Source organism: Dermacentor silvarum, chromosome 3 (genome assembly GCF_013339745.2).
Source record: "Dermacentor silvarum isolate Dsil-2018 chromosome 3, BIME_Dsil_1.4, whole genome shotgun sequence".
Taxonomy (NCBI): Eukaryota; Metazoa; Arthropoda; class Arachnida; order Ixodida; family Ixodidae; genus Dermacentor; species Dermacentor silvarum.
In genome coordinates, this window is record NC_051156.1 from 232,207,345 (window position 1) to 232,222,176 (window position 14,832).

General features: G+C 44.6%; 1 protein-coding gene across 2 annotated transcripts in view; it reads left to right on the forward strand.

The window, feature by feature from the left end:
* LOC119446864 (derlin-2-like) overlaps positions 1 to 13,467 on the forward strand; it is a 61,223-nt gene extending 47,756 nt beyond the window's left edge. For both annotated transcript variants that reach the window (XM_037711439.2, XM_037711440.2), the window contains exon 6: positions 13,293 to 13,467. In XM_037711439.2, coding sequence (XP_037567367.1) covers positions 13,293 to 13,383 — 91 coding nt within the window. In that variant the 3' untranslated portion in view covers positions 13,384 to 13,467. The remainder of the gene's footprint in view (positions 1 to 13,292) is intronic.
* Positions 13,468 to 14,832: the final 1,365 nt, after the last annotated feature.

Here is a 14,832-nt window from a genome sequence, read left to right on the forward strand (position 1 = left end):
ACTAACCGTTAAGTTGGCTATGAGCGACTACGGCTTAAGCGGTCAACCAATACTTGGGGTTCAATGGGGGCTGGGCCCGGGAGAATCTTCGCGACTACGTTTAAACCGCAATTACGCATTAAGCAGGTACGTGTTAACGAGGGTTGACTATACTATCCTTACTTCGCATAGCTGTCTGCTAATTTGCTGTCGCAATCGATGCTTCGCCTTTCTGGCGAAACTGGGACTTTTTTGTTAATCGCAACTTTAGTGTATTGGGAGTAAATCTTGAGTGATAGTACATACGGTAAGCGTTTCTCTTTCGAATTTTCATGCCGAAGCTGCATATAACGAAATTCTCTTATAATGAAGTTTTCCAAGAATTTGTCAATTTCGTTATATCCAGGTTTAACTGTAATTAAAAACGTAACTGCTTATACTTCAGCCCTCAGAGACTGCGCTTAGAGACTAAATCAGAGACTGCGCTTAACAAAGAATTGAGTAGGCTGCTGCATTGCACGACCATAGGCAACCTACTGTAGTTCCTGCTAAATTAAAGTGCTAAAAGCTGCGTCGCACTCTTGTTACAGCTTGTCCCACCAGTAAAGTAACCGGTTACATGTAATTGGTTACTGAAAATTGTAATTGAATTAAAGTGACCGTTACAGAGTAAACAAAGTAACTTTATTCTTAAATTACAAAATTATGAAGAAATGTAATCGATTACAAGTAATTAATTACGTGTGATTTGTTATGTACAAGTCTGTGGGACCCAAGCCAGGCTCCCGGGAAATAAAAAGGCGGAGGAGTGTGCAGCTATGATAAAGCACCAAACTTATTAAAAAATAAAGATACTTTTTAAGGATGGGCTTTGAGCTATTCACAAAGCACTTACATTGAAGTAGCATTATGAACAGGATTTGAGGGAAACAAACTGCAACTTATAAGACCTATCCTTGGTGAATGGAAAACATGGTGTCGTTGAGAACGCTTCATAGAAGTAATTTTGTGTTGTAGTCATCAGTGTTTCGGAACGGAAGGAAAACAAAAACGAAAAAGAACAATATTTTTGACCGGAAAGAAAACGTAACCAAAACATTATTTATTATTTTGTTCCGGAGTGAAACCGAAATATTTTTGAACGGGTTTTCGGTTCAAGGGGAAAGTCTGTAATCCACAACAACTGACGTCAGGCAAGCGCTTATCTCAGTGGTCCGCATAAGTGCGTATCTCAGGCAGTGATCGTGCAAGTGATAGTCGGTCGAGCGCTGCACTAAACTAAGCCTGCTGATCGGTACACTTGCAGATTGGCATCATAGCAAAACCCAGGGCTTGCGTGCTGAAGCGCTCATTGTTTCATCTTATAGGGGTAGAACGCTTTGTTATCGAAGCTTTTTTGGTGTTTATGTTCATTTTATCGGAAGAGCAGTCTCGCATTTCGGCGAGTACACTCGATGACGGGCTGCTTCTGAGAGGATGATCTCAGAGTAGCGCGGAACAAGAACGGCCTCACCAAGGGCGAGACGAGTAGCGCTGGGCCTCGTCGTCAGCCACATCACATTCGCGCTACCGTATCAAACCACTCGCAATACGGTTACCGCGCCCTTGAGAATTATGTTCAGAAACATAAATATTGAGAAAGCTATTCTCAGAATATTGAGAAAAATAAATACTATGTTTTTATCGTTACTTGGAAAATTTTTGCATGCCAACCAAAACCGTTACGAACCGTTACGGAACATTTTTTTTATTATTCTGGAGCAGAACCGGAAGAACTTTTTTCAGTGGAACGAGACTAAAACCAGAGCAAGAAACATTTCGTTCCGACACCCTGGTAGTCGTAAAAGACACAGTTACCTTACACACAACTTTTTATTGGGAAAATAAATGCGGCTAGTTTGCCATAAATGCCATAAACCATTGACTGTAATCAAATTCTAATAGCATGCCCAGAGCTAACAAAACAAAGAAAACAACACTTCAGCAAATTATAAGAACAACATATACCGTTACAACCAACTTAGATTTGTGTGAGAACTCACTCATTTCCCAGACTATTTTGGAGCTTTTAGCCAACACTGGGCTCTTGCACTTGAAAGTGTGATTCAACATTTATACCATTTATTGGTTTCTTGATTTGGTCCTCTCTTGTGATCAGTTTTACTGATTCTCAAATACTTTTCTCTGTTTTGTCTACAGCCATGCATATACATCAGCTTTATTATGAATGCCCCAACATCATCCCACCTAAACATGTGTCTGGTGCATGACAGCCCGAGTTGGTTTTGCACCAAGAAATCCGATTTACCACCCAAGCAATCCTTAAAAATAAATTGTTGTTGCATGTTATTTTTACACAGTGCAAGATAATTTCTAAGTTGGAGGATAACCACTTGCACACTATTTTGTAAAAATGTCTGGAATATACCAATTCACGCAGCTGTCTGACTGACTGAATGTGATCACATGTTGTGTAATCACATATTATGTTTTATTAGGTGTTGCCTGAAAATGTGGCCCCCCTTAGAACAGATACGGTTTACCCTTCTGTTGCAATAGGTGATGCATGACCAACTGGAGATCATGGCAGTCTTTAATAAGGGTGGTAACCTCCAGTTTCCTATTACAGAGTACACAGTTTGGATGACTACTAATTAGTTTCATAATTTGCTTTTGCGTTACTTTTATACAAGCATCACATGGTGCATTTTTTATTGCAATCAAGCCTGATCGGGATCGAATCTTTCTATCGTGAGTGGCTCCTTTGTGCAAGTTACGAAAGAGAGCAAATTGCAGTTGAGAAATTTGACCCCTATCAGGCTTGATCATGATTTAAAGTGCTCGTATAATACTGGTGTTAAAAAGATGCTTAATAGGCATCGTGATATTTATTGAATGAGGCATTTATAAAATGTGATTTGATTCTGCAGTGTTTGCTTTTATATACTTCTCAATACTAACCTTTATGTGGTCCTGTTATGTTGCTTGTAGATTGTTGTTGTTGCTTGCTGGTGGAAATTGGATAGAGGAGGAAGGGTTTTAGGGGTTTTGAAGGTATTAAAAGTTCGCTTGAAAAAATTGTGATGTACATATGTGAATCATTATGCTGCCATATTAATTAGGGGTGTGAGAATACCAAATTGTAGATCTCGAATCATATATCGTTACGTCACATTAGTTAACAAGAACCTTGCTGGCTATCAGTAATTTAGGTGCCTATGAATCGATATGCATAGTATGCTCAACTTTTAAAAGGAACACCAAATCAGTATACCTGCACTGATATTAACTCAGTTCGTATACCAAGGTCTGGAAAACATTTTTTATCAATGGAATATCTGCCAAATAAAGTTCTTTTTTCCCCTCTGAAGCTGAACAAATTGCAAGGTTGTCCTAAATACCAATTGGGTTTTCAGTTTAATAGTGGGCCATACTTTGATTAATGGCAATCTTCTATAGCTGTCTATCTTTGTGGCAGGTGGTTTCTGTGGGTTATCTTGTAAGGCCAATCTGTGCGACAGACAAAAGCAGGGAATGCGCATCACGTCACTCGGTACCACTCCGCGCGGTCATCGGCGCCGCACACGTCGACGCAGGCGTCTGCAATGGTCGAAAGGTCTTAAATTAGGGGCCCACGGCAAGTTCGCACGACATCCCGTAAGCTCCCCCCCCCCTCATTTTTTTAAAAGCGAAGCTTTATATGGTTAGGCGAAATCACCGGTCCACAGAAAACTATCATCATCAGCATTGGCTCGACCGTCGTATTCCACAGCAGGCTCGTTCGCTCGTGCCTCTGTTCCCGCGTTCGTCGTCTGTTTCCACTATTGGCTCCGTTTCCACTCATCATTCCAGCATAGAATTTTCCCTTCTCTTTTGTGATTGTAATAGGGAGGCCACGTTTACGGGGGTATAAGCTATTCATTGTGTTACGTGACGGACGGATTTAATTTTGAAGCAATTCAGTTTCTAAGAATCGCAAGCGGCAATGGCGGGCGAATGCTGCTCTTACAATTACCAGAGGGAACTCTGACGCTGCGGTAGGCACCACCGATATATTTTAGGCCCTATAGCGACATCACGTAGGCTCCACCAACCATAGAGTCAATATAACCAACTCTCGAGGAAAAGCTCCTCATAGCACCCATGCAATAAAATCGGGAACCGCAAAGGCCATGTTGCTACCCTATGCAGGCGTGCAGGCGCAGACGACGAGATACTATTCAGACGAGGCGTGCAATCAATGCTGTCCCGAGCCTCTGTCAGTATGGTAGCACCATCTTGTTAAGGTGCCTGCAAACGCAGTCTTTTAGACAACGTACATTTTACTATAGTGTACTAGAATATAATTTTACATGAAAGTTTTCTGAATCCGATCTTTCTGAAACATATACAGAATGAACTTCATACACTGTCTATACCTACGTGCTACGTTTAAGTGCTTGCTTCTGCATAATATTTTTAATATCTTTAGTGCTACAAAAATAAGTTGTAGCAACATGACGGCGCCTTTGTGGTTCCCGCTTTTTTTGCCCAGCTTTTCGAAAAGTCTAGAGTCAGTACAGTGTTGCCAACCATACGGGAAATTTCGCTAGATCTAGGGAATTTGCATCATTTTGGGGGAAAGGGAAATCTGTCAAAACCCAGGGAAATTTTCTCTTTACACATGGAGGAAAGAAACCACTGTCGCGATGGAACTACAGAGGTCGCGATGTGCTTTGATTTTAGTCCCCGCAAATTACCTTCACATTAAAATGCTAAGTGTAACTTAATTATAATCGTACAGCAGCTCAGTGAACGCATATTGTCAAGTAAACGACAAGGTGTGGATGCCCTATGGCAGTTAACAGATCACTTTTACTGAACTATTGCCATTCGTACCTAGCTGCGTACCTAGCCAAAGGAACTGTCGGTATGATGAGGGCAGAACCGAAGTCATCTTTTAAGAAATGTATCGAAAAGTACAAGTTAGCCGCTGCGAATGAGCGGAGCCGTTGAGGCCGGTAAATGACGGCAACTTATACCTGCTTTCTTGTACAGAACACACGTGCTCCTTGTGCTTTCAGAAATTGTCCGCAGGGTTCTCGAGAAGCTCCATGGTCACGTCGCCGCGCAGCTTCTGTACTTTTGGCTAATGTGCATTCTCTTACTCCGGCATAGCAGTAGAACGTAGCACTTCTACAGCTAAGCTGTATATGGCTACCCCGGCAAATTTTCTGCGTCCGTGCGTGTACACCGTCGCGTCGACAAAGAAAAATTTCCTCTCCAGAGCTAGAGTAATTTTGAGTTTCCGTGTTACAGAATCATGTTTTCTCGTTATGTTCAAATTACAATCCGATGCTATCATGTTGCAGGTTGTGTGTAAGTCGTACTTTACAAATTTCGTGATGCACTTTGAGAAGTTGAATTACTTCAATAACGAACTTGCGTAATGAGGATATATGCTGCACTCCGGCACACCTGCGTGCGTGCGTGACGAACGTGTGCACGCGATGTATCTGTCCTTGATGAGCGGGCGCACTGTCTGTTGCATCGGTTACGCAGAGTGTGCTGCGACCGTAATTGACATCAAGGCAAGACTTAAAATCTACAGTGACGTTGACTTCGTGACGTTGACTTCGTGAACGCGGGTTCCGTGCAAGCGTATGGACGCCGCGAACATGCACCACAGCGTCGCAGCACCAATGGAAAGGGCGCAAACGAGGTCCTGGACGCTGCATTGATCTCAATGGTGCGACGCCTTGTGGTGGTGGCGCTTGTGTAACGTCGGCAGCACCTTCGTTGTAAATCCACTTTCACAGGGCGGAATGGAGGCGGAAATATTTTTTCTGCTTGCCTTAGTTTCTGCAAGCATACTCGCAAAATAATACTTCATTATTATTATTATCATTATTATTAGTCTGATGGTAACCAAAACGCCTCCATAGGAACAACTTTTTATTTATTTGTTTACTTATTTATTTACATATACTGCCATTTCAGATATTGCGGGAGTGAGTGCATACATATTTCAATCAATTGACGAATACATTTTAGTGGCAAAAAAGAAAACAAACAATATAGAAAAAAATATGTTTGCTCCTACGTTTGACCTTGTTGAGGCTGTGTGCGAATAAATGCTGTTGTAAGCATTGCAACTTTCACTGTGACATCAATTTAGCTTAAGCACAGTGACCAATAAATCCTTTCAAACGAATACCTAGATAAGTCTTAAAATGAAATCTTCAGTGTATTTGCATAGCACATACGCAGTTCATCTTACAGAGAACATCCTCAAAAACCGCATTTTGCCTAAATCTTGGGAAATCTAGGGAATTTTTCCATCCGAGTTAGGGGAAAATGAGCTTCGGAGGTTGGCAACGCCGAGTCAGTATACTAACTCTATGCCGCCCACGTTCCCCGCCCCCACTTGCATGCGAGGATGGCCCTTTTTTCCCCTTTTTTTTCTTTTAGCTTTAAATGCGTTGGGGGGGTGCCGGAGTAATTTTGACTACGTCAGGGTCTTTAACGAGCACCCAGTGCACGTTCTTGCATTTCGCGCCCATCGGAATACGGCCGAACGGTAGGCCTAGCTAGCTGCAATGACAGCCACAATGACTGCCTCAATGACGGCGCTTAATTGCGATCTGGCCTGCAGCTCATTATAGTGCGCTTATTTTTGACAACACAATTAACGTGGGCTTAAATGAATTAGTTTTCTCGGTGTCGTTGGTACAAATAGCAAACAAAACGTAGTACTTGCAAGCCAGCCGAGCCGCTTCGCTGAGACGGTCGTGATCGCGCCAGTGGTTTAGTACTGGGCGCTGCTTTACGAAACATGCACGAATTCGGCATCTTTTTTTTTCTCTTAAGTACTATTAAGTATTAAGTTCTTTGTAAATGTGAAAAACAAACTAGCCAATTCGCCGTGAGCGGCGATAGAAGCGATCGCCTCGGCTGGGTGATGGGGCCGGTGAGGTATCGGCCTATAGAGCAACGCCGGCTATGTAGGCCCGCGCAATCGCGGCTGTTGACCGCGGCCGTCAAATCGCTCCAACTCTGTACCAACTCTGTACATCTTATTTCACGCGCAGAAATTCATGAATATGTTTTAAGGGCAACTCCGGTGATTTTTTGACCATGTCAAGATAATGGAATATTTAGGTTCCAGAGACCCCCCTGTCACGCGTCTGATAGTAGAATTGTCACGGTCGCTGTCGCGGTCGCAGTTGGTAAACCATGTTTTTACAGCAAAAGCTGCAATATTTTTATCGCGTTGCTTTTACTTCATATTAGCAGTAAGGTTTCCGGTTTCAGACGCGATTGGCGAACTTAACCGCGCATATGTTGTATTTGTGCCGAGTATTTCTTCAGAAGGTTTTACTGTTATAGTCACCCGCCATCTCTAACGGGCGACTGACCATGACTTATTAAAAAAATAACCACTCGCCAATCTTTGTAAATTGAGCGGTTTAACATCCTGAACCAACGTCTGGGCTTTGAGGGACGTCACGTAGTGAAGGGCTCCACATTAATTTAGACCACCTGGGGTTTCTTAACGTGCGCTGACATCGCGCAGCACATGGGCGTTTTTGCATTTCGTCTGCACCGAAACACGGCCGTTGCAGTCTGAATCGAACCCGCGACCTTGGTATGCGCAGCCGAACGCCAAAGCTGCTGATTCACCGCGGCGGATTCACCTACCTTTGATCAGACGTGCTAGGGCAATTCGGAAATGTCATTCTATCGAACATGTGACTAAGCTGTTAGCTGTCTTTTGGCACATGCTTACTTCGGCCAACCTGTGCTTAGTAGGGTGGAGGATTCTACTCAAGAATTGAGCGCGGTGGTCATCAAGTTAGGTCTTCCGAGATTTATGGTAAAGAATAAACGAACAGATACGGCATTCAGGCTACAAACAGTTAGTGTTTATTCCAGTTCTGCACCCATGCGGCAAAACGTCTGCGGAATTTGCACATAAACAGTAATATGAAAAGCTTAAGTGACACGACGCATCTTCAGAAAGTGCATCCTCTGCCTCCTTGCCTGCATTGTCCAATTCTGAGCTTTCACAAGGAAGTGCAGTCTCGTCAACGTGTAAAACTTTATCAGATTGTTCGTGACGTCTTGTCTGTGCTGGGTGCAGCCAACAAAGTTTATGCTGTTTTGTGTGAGGCATGTGATGAAGTCCAGGTAACTATTTGCTTTAAGCTTGTTGTGGCTAAAACAATATGTAAACTCGTCTTCAATCTTTGCAACTAAGGCCTGGAGGTCTTCAGAGGGGTAAAGAAGTCCACTCTTGTCGATTTCCTTTGTGAGGCAGGCCTCATTAGGTGCCTCACCCAGCAGGTAGCAGCAGTGCTTTTGAGCAGTCTTCACATTTTGTCTTTCCCAGCATTTTGCGGGCAACATAGCCAGTGACATTCTTGAGTCACTTCTGGATGTAGCGGTTGAACTGTGGTTGGGGAGCATGACTCTCGTAGGTCCTCATTGACGTCTATCAGGCTTTGACTGCGCTTCTTTTGGGTTCTCCTTTTTATCCAATGGGCTCTTGATTAAAGTAGGTGGCACATTTTCGTTAGCTGGTGCTTTCACTAAACTGCACAAGGACAGACAGTTTGCGGAAAGTAGGAATTGTGTTGGAGTTGGATGGTCGTTGCTTCCGGACATTTGTCTTAGTATCCCAAAGATATTTTCCAGTGGGTCTTGACTCATACGTGAAGTGAGCAAATATTTATAGCCCTACTTTCCAGTGACGTAGTCAAGAATGGATATTGTGCTTGTTAGTGTGACACGCAGGCCCTCAGCAGTTGCTTTAGTGATGAAGCCTATGTTTACTTCACGTTCCCAAGCGTTTAAGTAGGAAAGAAAATTTTCACTTCAATGAGAGCTTCCGATTTTGGATGCATAGCATCATGGCTGCACCTTGATGTCATCGCAGAAATGAGCTTGGACATTCTACGTATGAAGGAGACTGTTACTTCACTGGAGCTGATGCCACAGGTATTTTCAACATCTTTGTACACCAACAGCCCTCTGAGAACTTGATCACTAAAAAAGGTGAAGGCATAGTTCACCATCATTTTTTCGAAACCGTTAGGTTCTGTGACAGCCCTTGTTACATGTGGCATTGCTTGTAGTCTGACAACATTACTATTATCGCATTTCCGAAGCTTCTTTTAACATGTCCATTCTGACCCTTCCTTCTGGTATCTCAAGACCTGTCTTCACAACACTGTCCCGACACATTGTGAGGATAGTCAGGAAATGTAGGCTTCTACTCTCATCTGCAGGGTGTTTGACATTGCAGACCGTTTTTTTCGGGCTTCCTTTGATGCCAAACTGCAGCCACATACCCCTATTCCAGGAAGCACCGTCTATTGTCACAAAATCAACAAACAGGCCAGCTTTTTCTGCAGCTTATGTAGCATCCAGTACAATCTTCGAAAGGACGTCTGCTTTCACATTGCCGTGGGAACCAAAGACCCCCAGGATCTGCTGAAACTGGCCGGAAAATGGCTGGAATAGGACAACCAAACCATGATCGCATTTCTCCATGGACTGCTCTAGAGACGTGTAGGCACCTAAGTCAACAAAGCTCTCAATGAACCCACTACTGGTCACGTTTAGGTTCTCCGAAAGCTTCATCTCATCTATAAGGATGCCCCATGCCTCTCAAATTCATCCATAGTTTTGGTTTTCTCTGAGAGTGCCGTAAACACATTTTCATTCAACCCAAAGCTGCTCTTGTAGTTTTTCATGTAGTATTTGAACAAATAGCTCTTGCTGGGAAGCACCATTATTTTGTGTTTCCGAATATGCTCATACAGCTTCGGGCTTTTCAGCCGCATCAAAATACACTCTAAAGTATCCATTCTCGACTATATCTCATGCCCTGAGTGCCCTTCCTGCTGGATGCATTGAAGCATGCTCATACTTGCTGTTGCTGCTTTTGGGGCAGTCCGGAGAGCCTTTCTTCGAATTTTGAGCATGAAATAGCAGCACTTTCGTCTTTCATCTTAGTGACAATTTCCTTTAGGCTACCCACCTTTGCCTTTTCACGCCGTAACTACTTGTCATGTTTCATCAGCTTTTTCGCAGCAATAAAGGCAGCAGTCCCTCTCGCTTGTTTTCTTTTATGTGACGCTTGATTCAAGAGCAGTTTCCTCAGGTATCTGCACTGAATGCATGCCCTTTCATCCAGCGATGCTCCTGAACAGCTTTTGCTGTGCATGCTATTCCCATGCACTCTATGCTTTGCCCGAGTCAACTTCTGATCTTTTTCCTCCAGTAGCTTTTTCTCGAATCCGCAGCATGCATTTATGTGCTCTACCGAATGGAGCAGCATTTCTACAGACTCTTCAAACACACACCTTGCAAAAAATTGGCTGCGGCTTAGCTCAGCTAACCCTGGATATGCAAAGCGAAAGCTTGGTTTAGCCTGGTTAAGTCTTGGTTTCACTTGTTTAGCCTTTGATTTAGCTGTAATTATTATGTTTAGGTATACACTCATCGATATAAGCCAGGTATAAATTATAAGCCGACAAGTCCAAGCACTTTGCGAGCCGAATGGCTAGCTCTTCCTCAGTCTCTGACGGTAGCTTCGCGCGCTTGGCATTCCGGACCCTTTCCAGGGAAGCAGTTCGCCGGGCGAACTGCTTCACTGGAGAAGCAGTTCACTATCTGCTTCACTATCTGCACAGCGAGAAGCTGCCTGCTGGGCAGCTAGTCCAGTTTATCCAAAGAACATGTGTTGTAGGCCACTGTGTCGTCTACTGTTGCGTCGCTGACGCCGTCGTGTTTCACCAAAGCACTGTCACATTGCGCGCTGTCGTCTACATTTCTTTTCTTGCCCAGCACCTCTCCTCTGGAAATCCTTGACAGACGCTTCAGTGGCAGCTTCTTTGACAGCTAATGAGGTGGGTTGGGAAAAATCGTCGGTATAGTCTCTTCGCTGAGGCACAGTCCGCTGCGAAAAATACTGACAACCTTGCCATTCACGACATGGGTATAATCCCACTCAATGAATTTTGGCTCAAAGTGCAACTCGCACAGCATCGATGTTTTCTCAAGAGGCATGTCTGCACGTGGAATGTTCCGCTGCCAAGCCCTGAACCTTTCTTCATCATCTGGTACAACGAAAACTGATGCTTTTTTGCCTTTCTTCCTGGCAGAAACATACCCGCTCGTGCACCCAGGTGCAAAGCAATGCTTTTGGCACTTCGGAGGCTTATCCATCGTCCCTTATGTCATGACAACAATTAAACGTTAGTCCGCTCGAGAACGTTAGTCCGCTCGAGAACACTGACGTAGATATCCTGGAACACGTCTCTGAACAAGTTGACACAACTCACTCGACCAAGATTCTTCCACTCTTTGTAGTGCTGCTGGCTGAGAAAAGGCATCTAAGTTGCCACCCGCGCGCCACCCGTTGCTAGCATGAACTACTGCTTCAACCGGCGCTATGCGCCACCTGCTGCGTTTCTCTCACCCCCTCCTTCTAGCCACCGTACACTATACCATGGAAATGATGGGTAGTAATGGATTTGTCTGATCTTTGTGCTTGGGGCTTCAGACGTTCTTGTGGCTTCGTTTATTACACTTTATCTGGGCCTCAATTGGCCTAAATGTAAAAGCAAGTTATGTATTTTTTAATGCATAGGGTAATAATATTCTGCAAGCATGCATTATCACTGCTAATTGCAGGGATTCCGCTTGTCCGTGGCATATTGGTTTCAATATCGGGCTTTTGTGCTATAGGTCCAGTGTTCTAATCCTGCCGGTGAACAGTTTTAATAATGTTTATTTGCTTATTTATAACCAAGTACCTTATTAAAATGAACTACTTTGCACAGTCACGAAGCCATTTAAAGCCAGAAGGACCAAGTTTGGGCAAATCCATCATCCACCAAACCCCTCTAACAAGGCGTTGACCAAATGCTGGCTGAACTGCCCTGCTTGCGGCTTCGTAGACACTCACGCCACAGTTCCCTCTAGTGATTGTATGGTCACCTCTATGGTCACCGCATGGCAAATTTCGCAAAGATGGTGGCTGTGAACAGCGGTCGTCTCGTGCACCCGATTTCCTTGGCAAGCGGTTTGTCGGCTTTCTGTAGACCGTGCGACCGCTGTGAATAGATCTGCATTAATTCCGTATGAAACCATAACTTTAGTTGCCAACACCCGACAACGCGTCTCCAATGAGGGCTGACGGGCTAGGCCCGTTATCCATTATCAGTTATCGGTCGTGAGCACGCGTACGGGTTAGACTGCATGACGGCCGTTGAAGCGGCGTTCAGGTCCGTGGTTGACCAGCCGGCAACTACCGCAAGCACGACTGCCAAGTTCGTCTATGTGCTCGCATGTGGGCGCAAAGCTCCCAACTGCGCAAATCTGCGTGCGTCAACACTAGACATGCGTATCCGATACAATCAGCGTGCCTCCGGTGACTAATCAGCCTGATCTTCGCCCATGCTTTCGTGTTTTCCTCATGCGCTACTTTTGTTCTCTGTTCTCGCGTAGCATTCATCGGTTCGATCGGTCCTGTCGACCTGGTTGAACTTTGTACCAGTTAAACAAGCAAAGCAACTAGCACAATGATAGCTTTGAGCTTACTCGTTGATCATCGAAATCCAATCTGGGGGTCAAGTGCGTCGGCTTTTTACATGACTCCTCAAAGGTTCCAGCATAATCGCTGGTGCTCGCATACCTTCCAGAAAGCACAATGCCATTCATGCCGCACATACAATCTGATTACAGAGGTTCGGCGAGAACATAGACAACATGAACATTTGAGTAAGTTCCAAATAATGCAGGTAATGTGGTTGTTGGTACCAGCTCCCATTTGAGGTGTCTTGCATTGAGCTTTAGGCTGTTAGGGGGTGAAATGCAGTCCCTGGAAAAAGGGTAAACAAGGACACAAATCATTATCGTGAATAAGACAAGCAAGTAATGAACACACATGTAGCATTAGACTCAACGCACTGGGAAATACTACCTCTCATGGAATTTGAGTGCGAATGAGACAGTGCTAGTTGTAAGAGTCATGTATGCCTGGCACTCCCATTCACAGAACATTTAGTTCACTGAATGACAGATGTTGCTGAGTAGAGCGTGCTTTGCAATGGAAATAAGTTATAAAAGGAGTGACTGGATATCATTTGAAGCTTCTTGAATGAATCTAAATCTGAAAAAATGTTTTTAATTTGATTTTATGAAAAAATAAAGACAGCAGGGCCCTACCTTTGTGTGAATGCGCTGCATGCTTCCTAATAATGTGCAGTAGCATGGGACGTGAGGCACCAGCTCCCATTTAAGTCTCATTCTTCTCCTTTCAGAAAGTACCTGTTTGAGTCGCCACCGGCTGACCCTAACTACAACCCACTGCCAGAAGACAGGCCAGGTGGATTTGACTGGGGGAACAACTGAGTTGGCAAAAGTGTTTCCTTTCTCAAATGTTGATGCTGTTGTTGCTGCCCAAACCTGGAGAATAAAAGAGGATTCTGTTCTTTTTTTTAAAGCTGCCATGTTGTCTTTACTGTGGCTGTTCTCATTGTACAAATCAGCATGCTTATGCTGAAATTAGATGTTTATTGGTCGCAAGATAGTTCAAGTTCCATTTCTTCAAAATTGTTGTGGTATCTACTGCCATGCAGGAGAAGAGGGAGGCAATATTCCTTGGAAGCCTGCAACATGTATTTGTGGCTGAGGAATACTTGGGCTGCTTATGTGCGTTCAATTCAGGGAGATCTTCAGCATGGCTGCCATTGACTCAAGTGTACTTGCTGCTGACTTAAGTTATTTACATACTGTGTACTTGTTGGATCAGGCTCTTCAGTTTTGCAATTCAGTTTATGTACGACGGAGTGCGGCATGCTTTATATAAAGACAATATATTATATAGAGACAATGTTTTATATAGAGAAAGGATTGGGCCAATGCCTCTGTAAGTCAGATATTCCAGTGATGGTCGTGTCATTTCAATTGCTAGTGCGTACACTTGACTGCAGACTTTGCTCCCATGGTGGGAGAATAAAAAGATCGCTGGTTGCTGTAACTGGCATGCATGCAGTAGCGCACCCAGGATCTCTGCCAGGGGGGGGGAGGAGGCAAGCAAGCACTTTGCATAATATTGACGCGAAATAAGTTGGCACGTGGCGACACTGGCCCCTTGAGGCGACAACGACGAAGTCCGAGGTCCAGCCATTATTAAAGGCTGACGTGTTTTTGCCTATCTGTTGCTGGTCAACTATTCTAGCTGTACTAGCTGGGTGACATTTCTGGTGGAGGTGCTGGGTACGGTCGATGTTAAGGTCTCCGGAGCGTACCCCAGACCTAAGCCCGGCGAGTAGTTCGGCCGAGCTTACCGCTGTGCACGTACGTACCAGCCGATAGGTGCAGACTCTGAACTGCTTCCAGTCATTCGATATCTCGAGGGAGCTGACGTTGTTGTCCCACGCCCACTTTCACGAGGATTGACATCGTACTGCCTGCGGAACGTACAAGAAAATTTTCGAGAACAGCCAAGAAACGTTCCTTCTCGTCGTTCCGACGGCGCTGCGCGAGGAAGTTTTACAGGCGTGTCACGACGATCCCTGTGCCGGCTACTGTCGCGAAGACATTAGCGCGCATACGGCAGAAATACTATTGACCACACCTATTTTCGTCTGTTCCGCGCTATGCGCGAACGTGCCGTGACTCGGAGGCGTAAAGTCCCACCCGTCAAGCCTGCCGGCCTCCTTCAGCCTTTGGATCCGCCGCCGTTCCAGCAAGTGGGAATGGACCTTCTTGGTCCGTTCCCCACGTCTTCCTTGCAAAACAAGTGGATAATTGTGGCAACCGATTATTTAACTCGCTATGCGGAGACAAAAGCTGTGC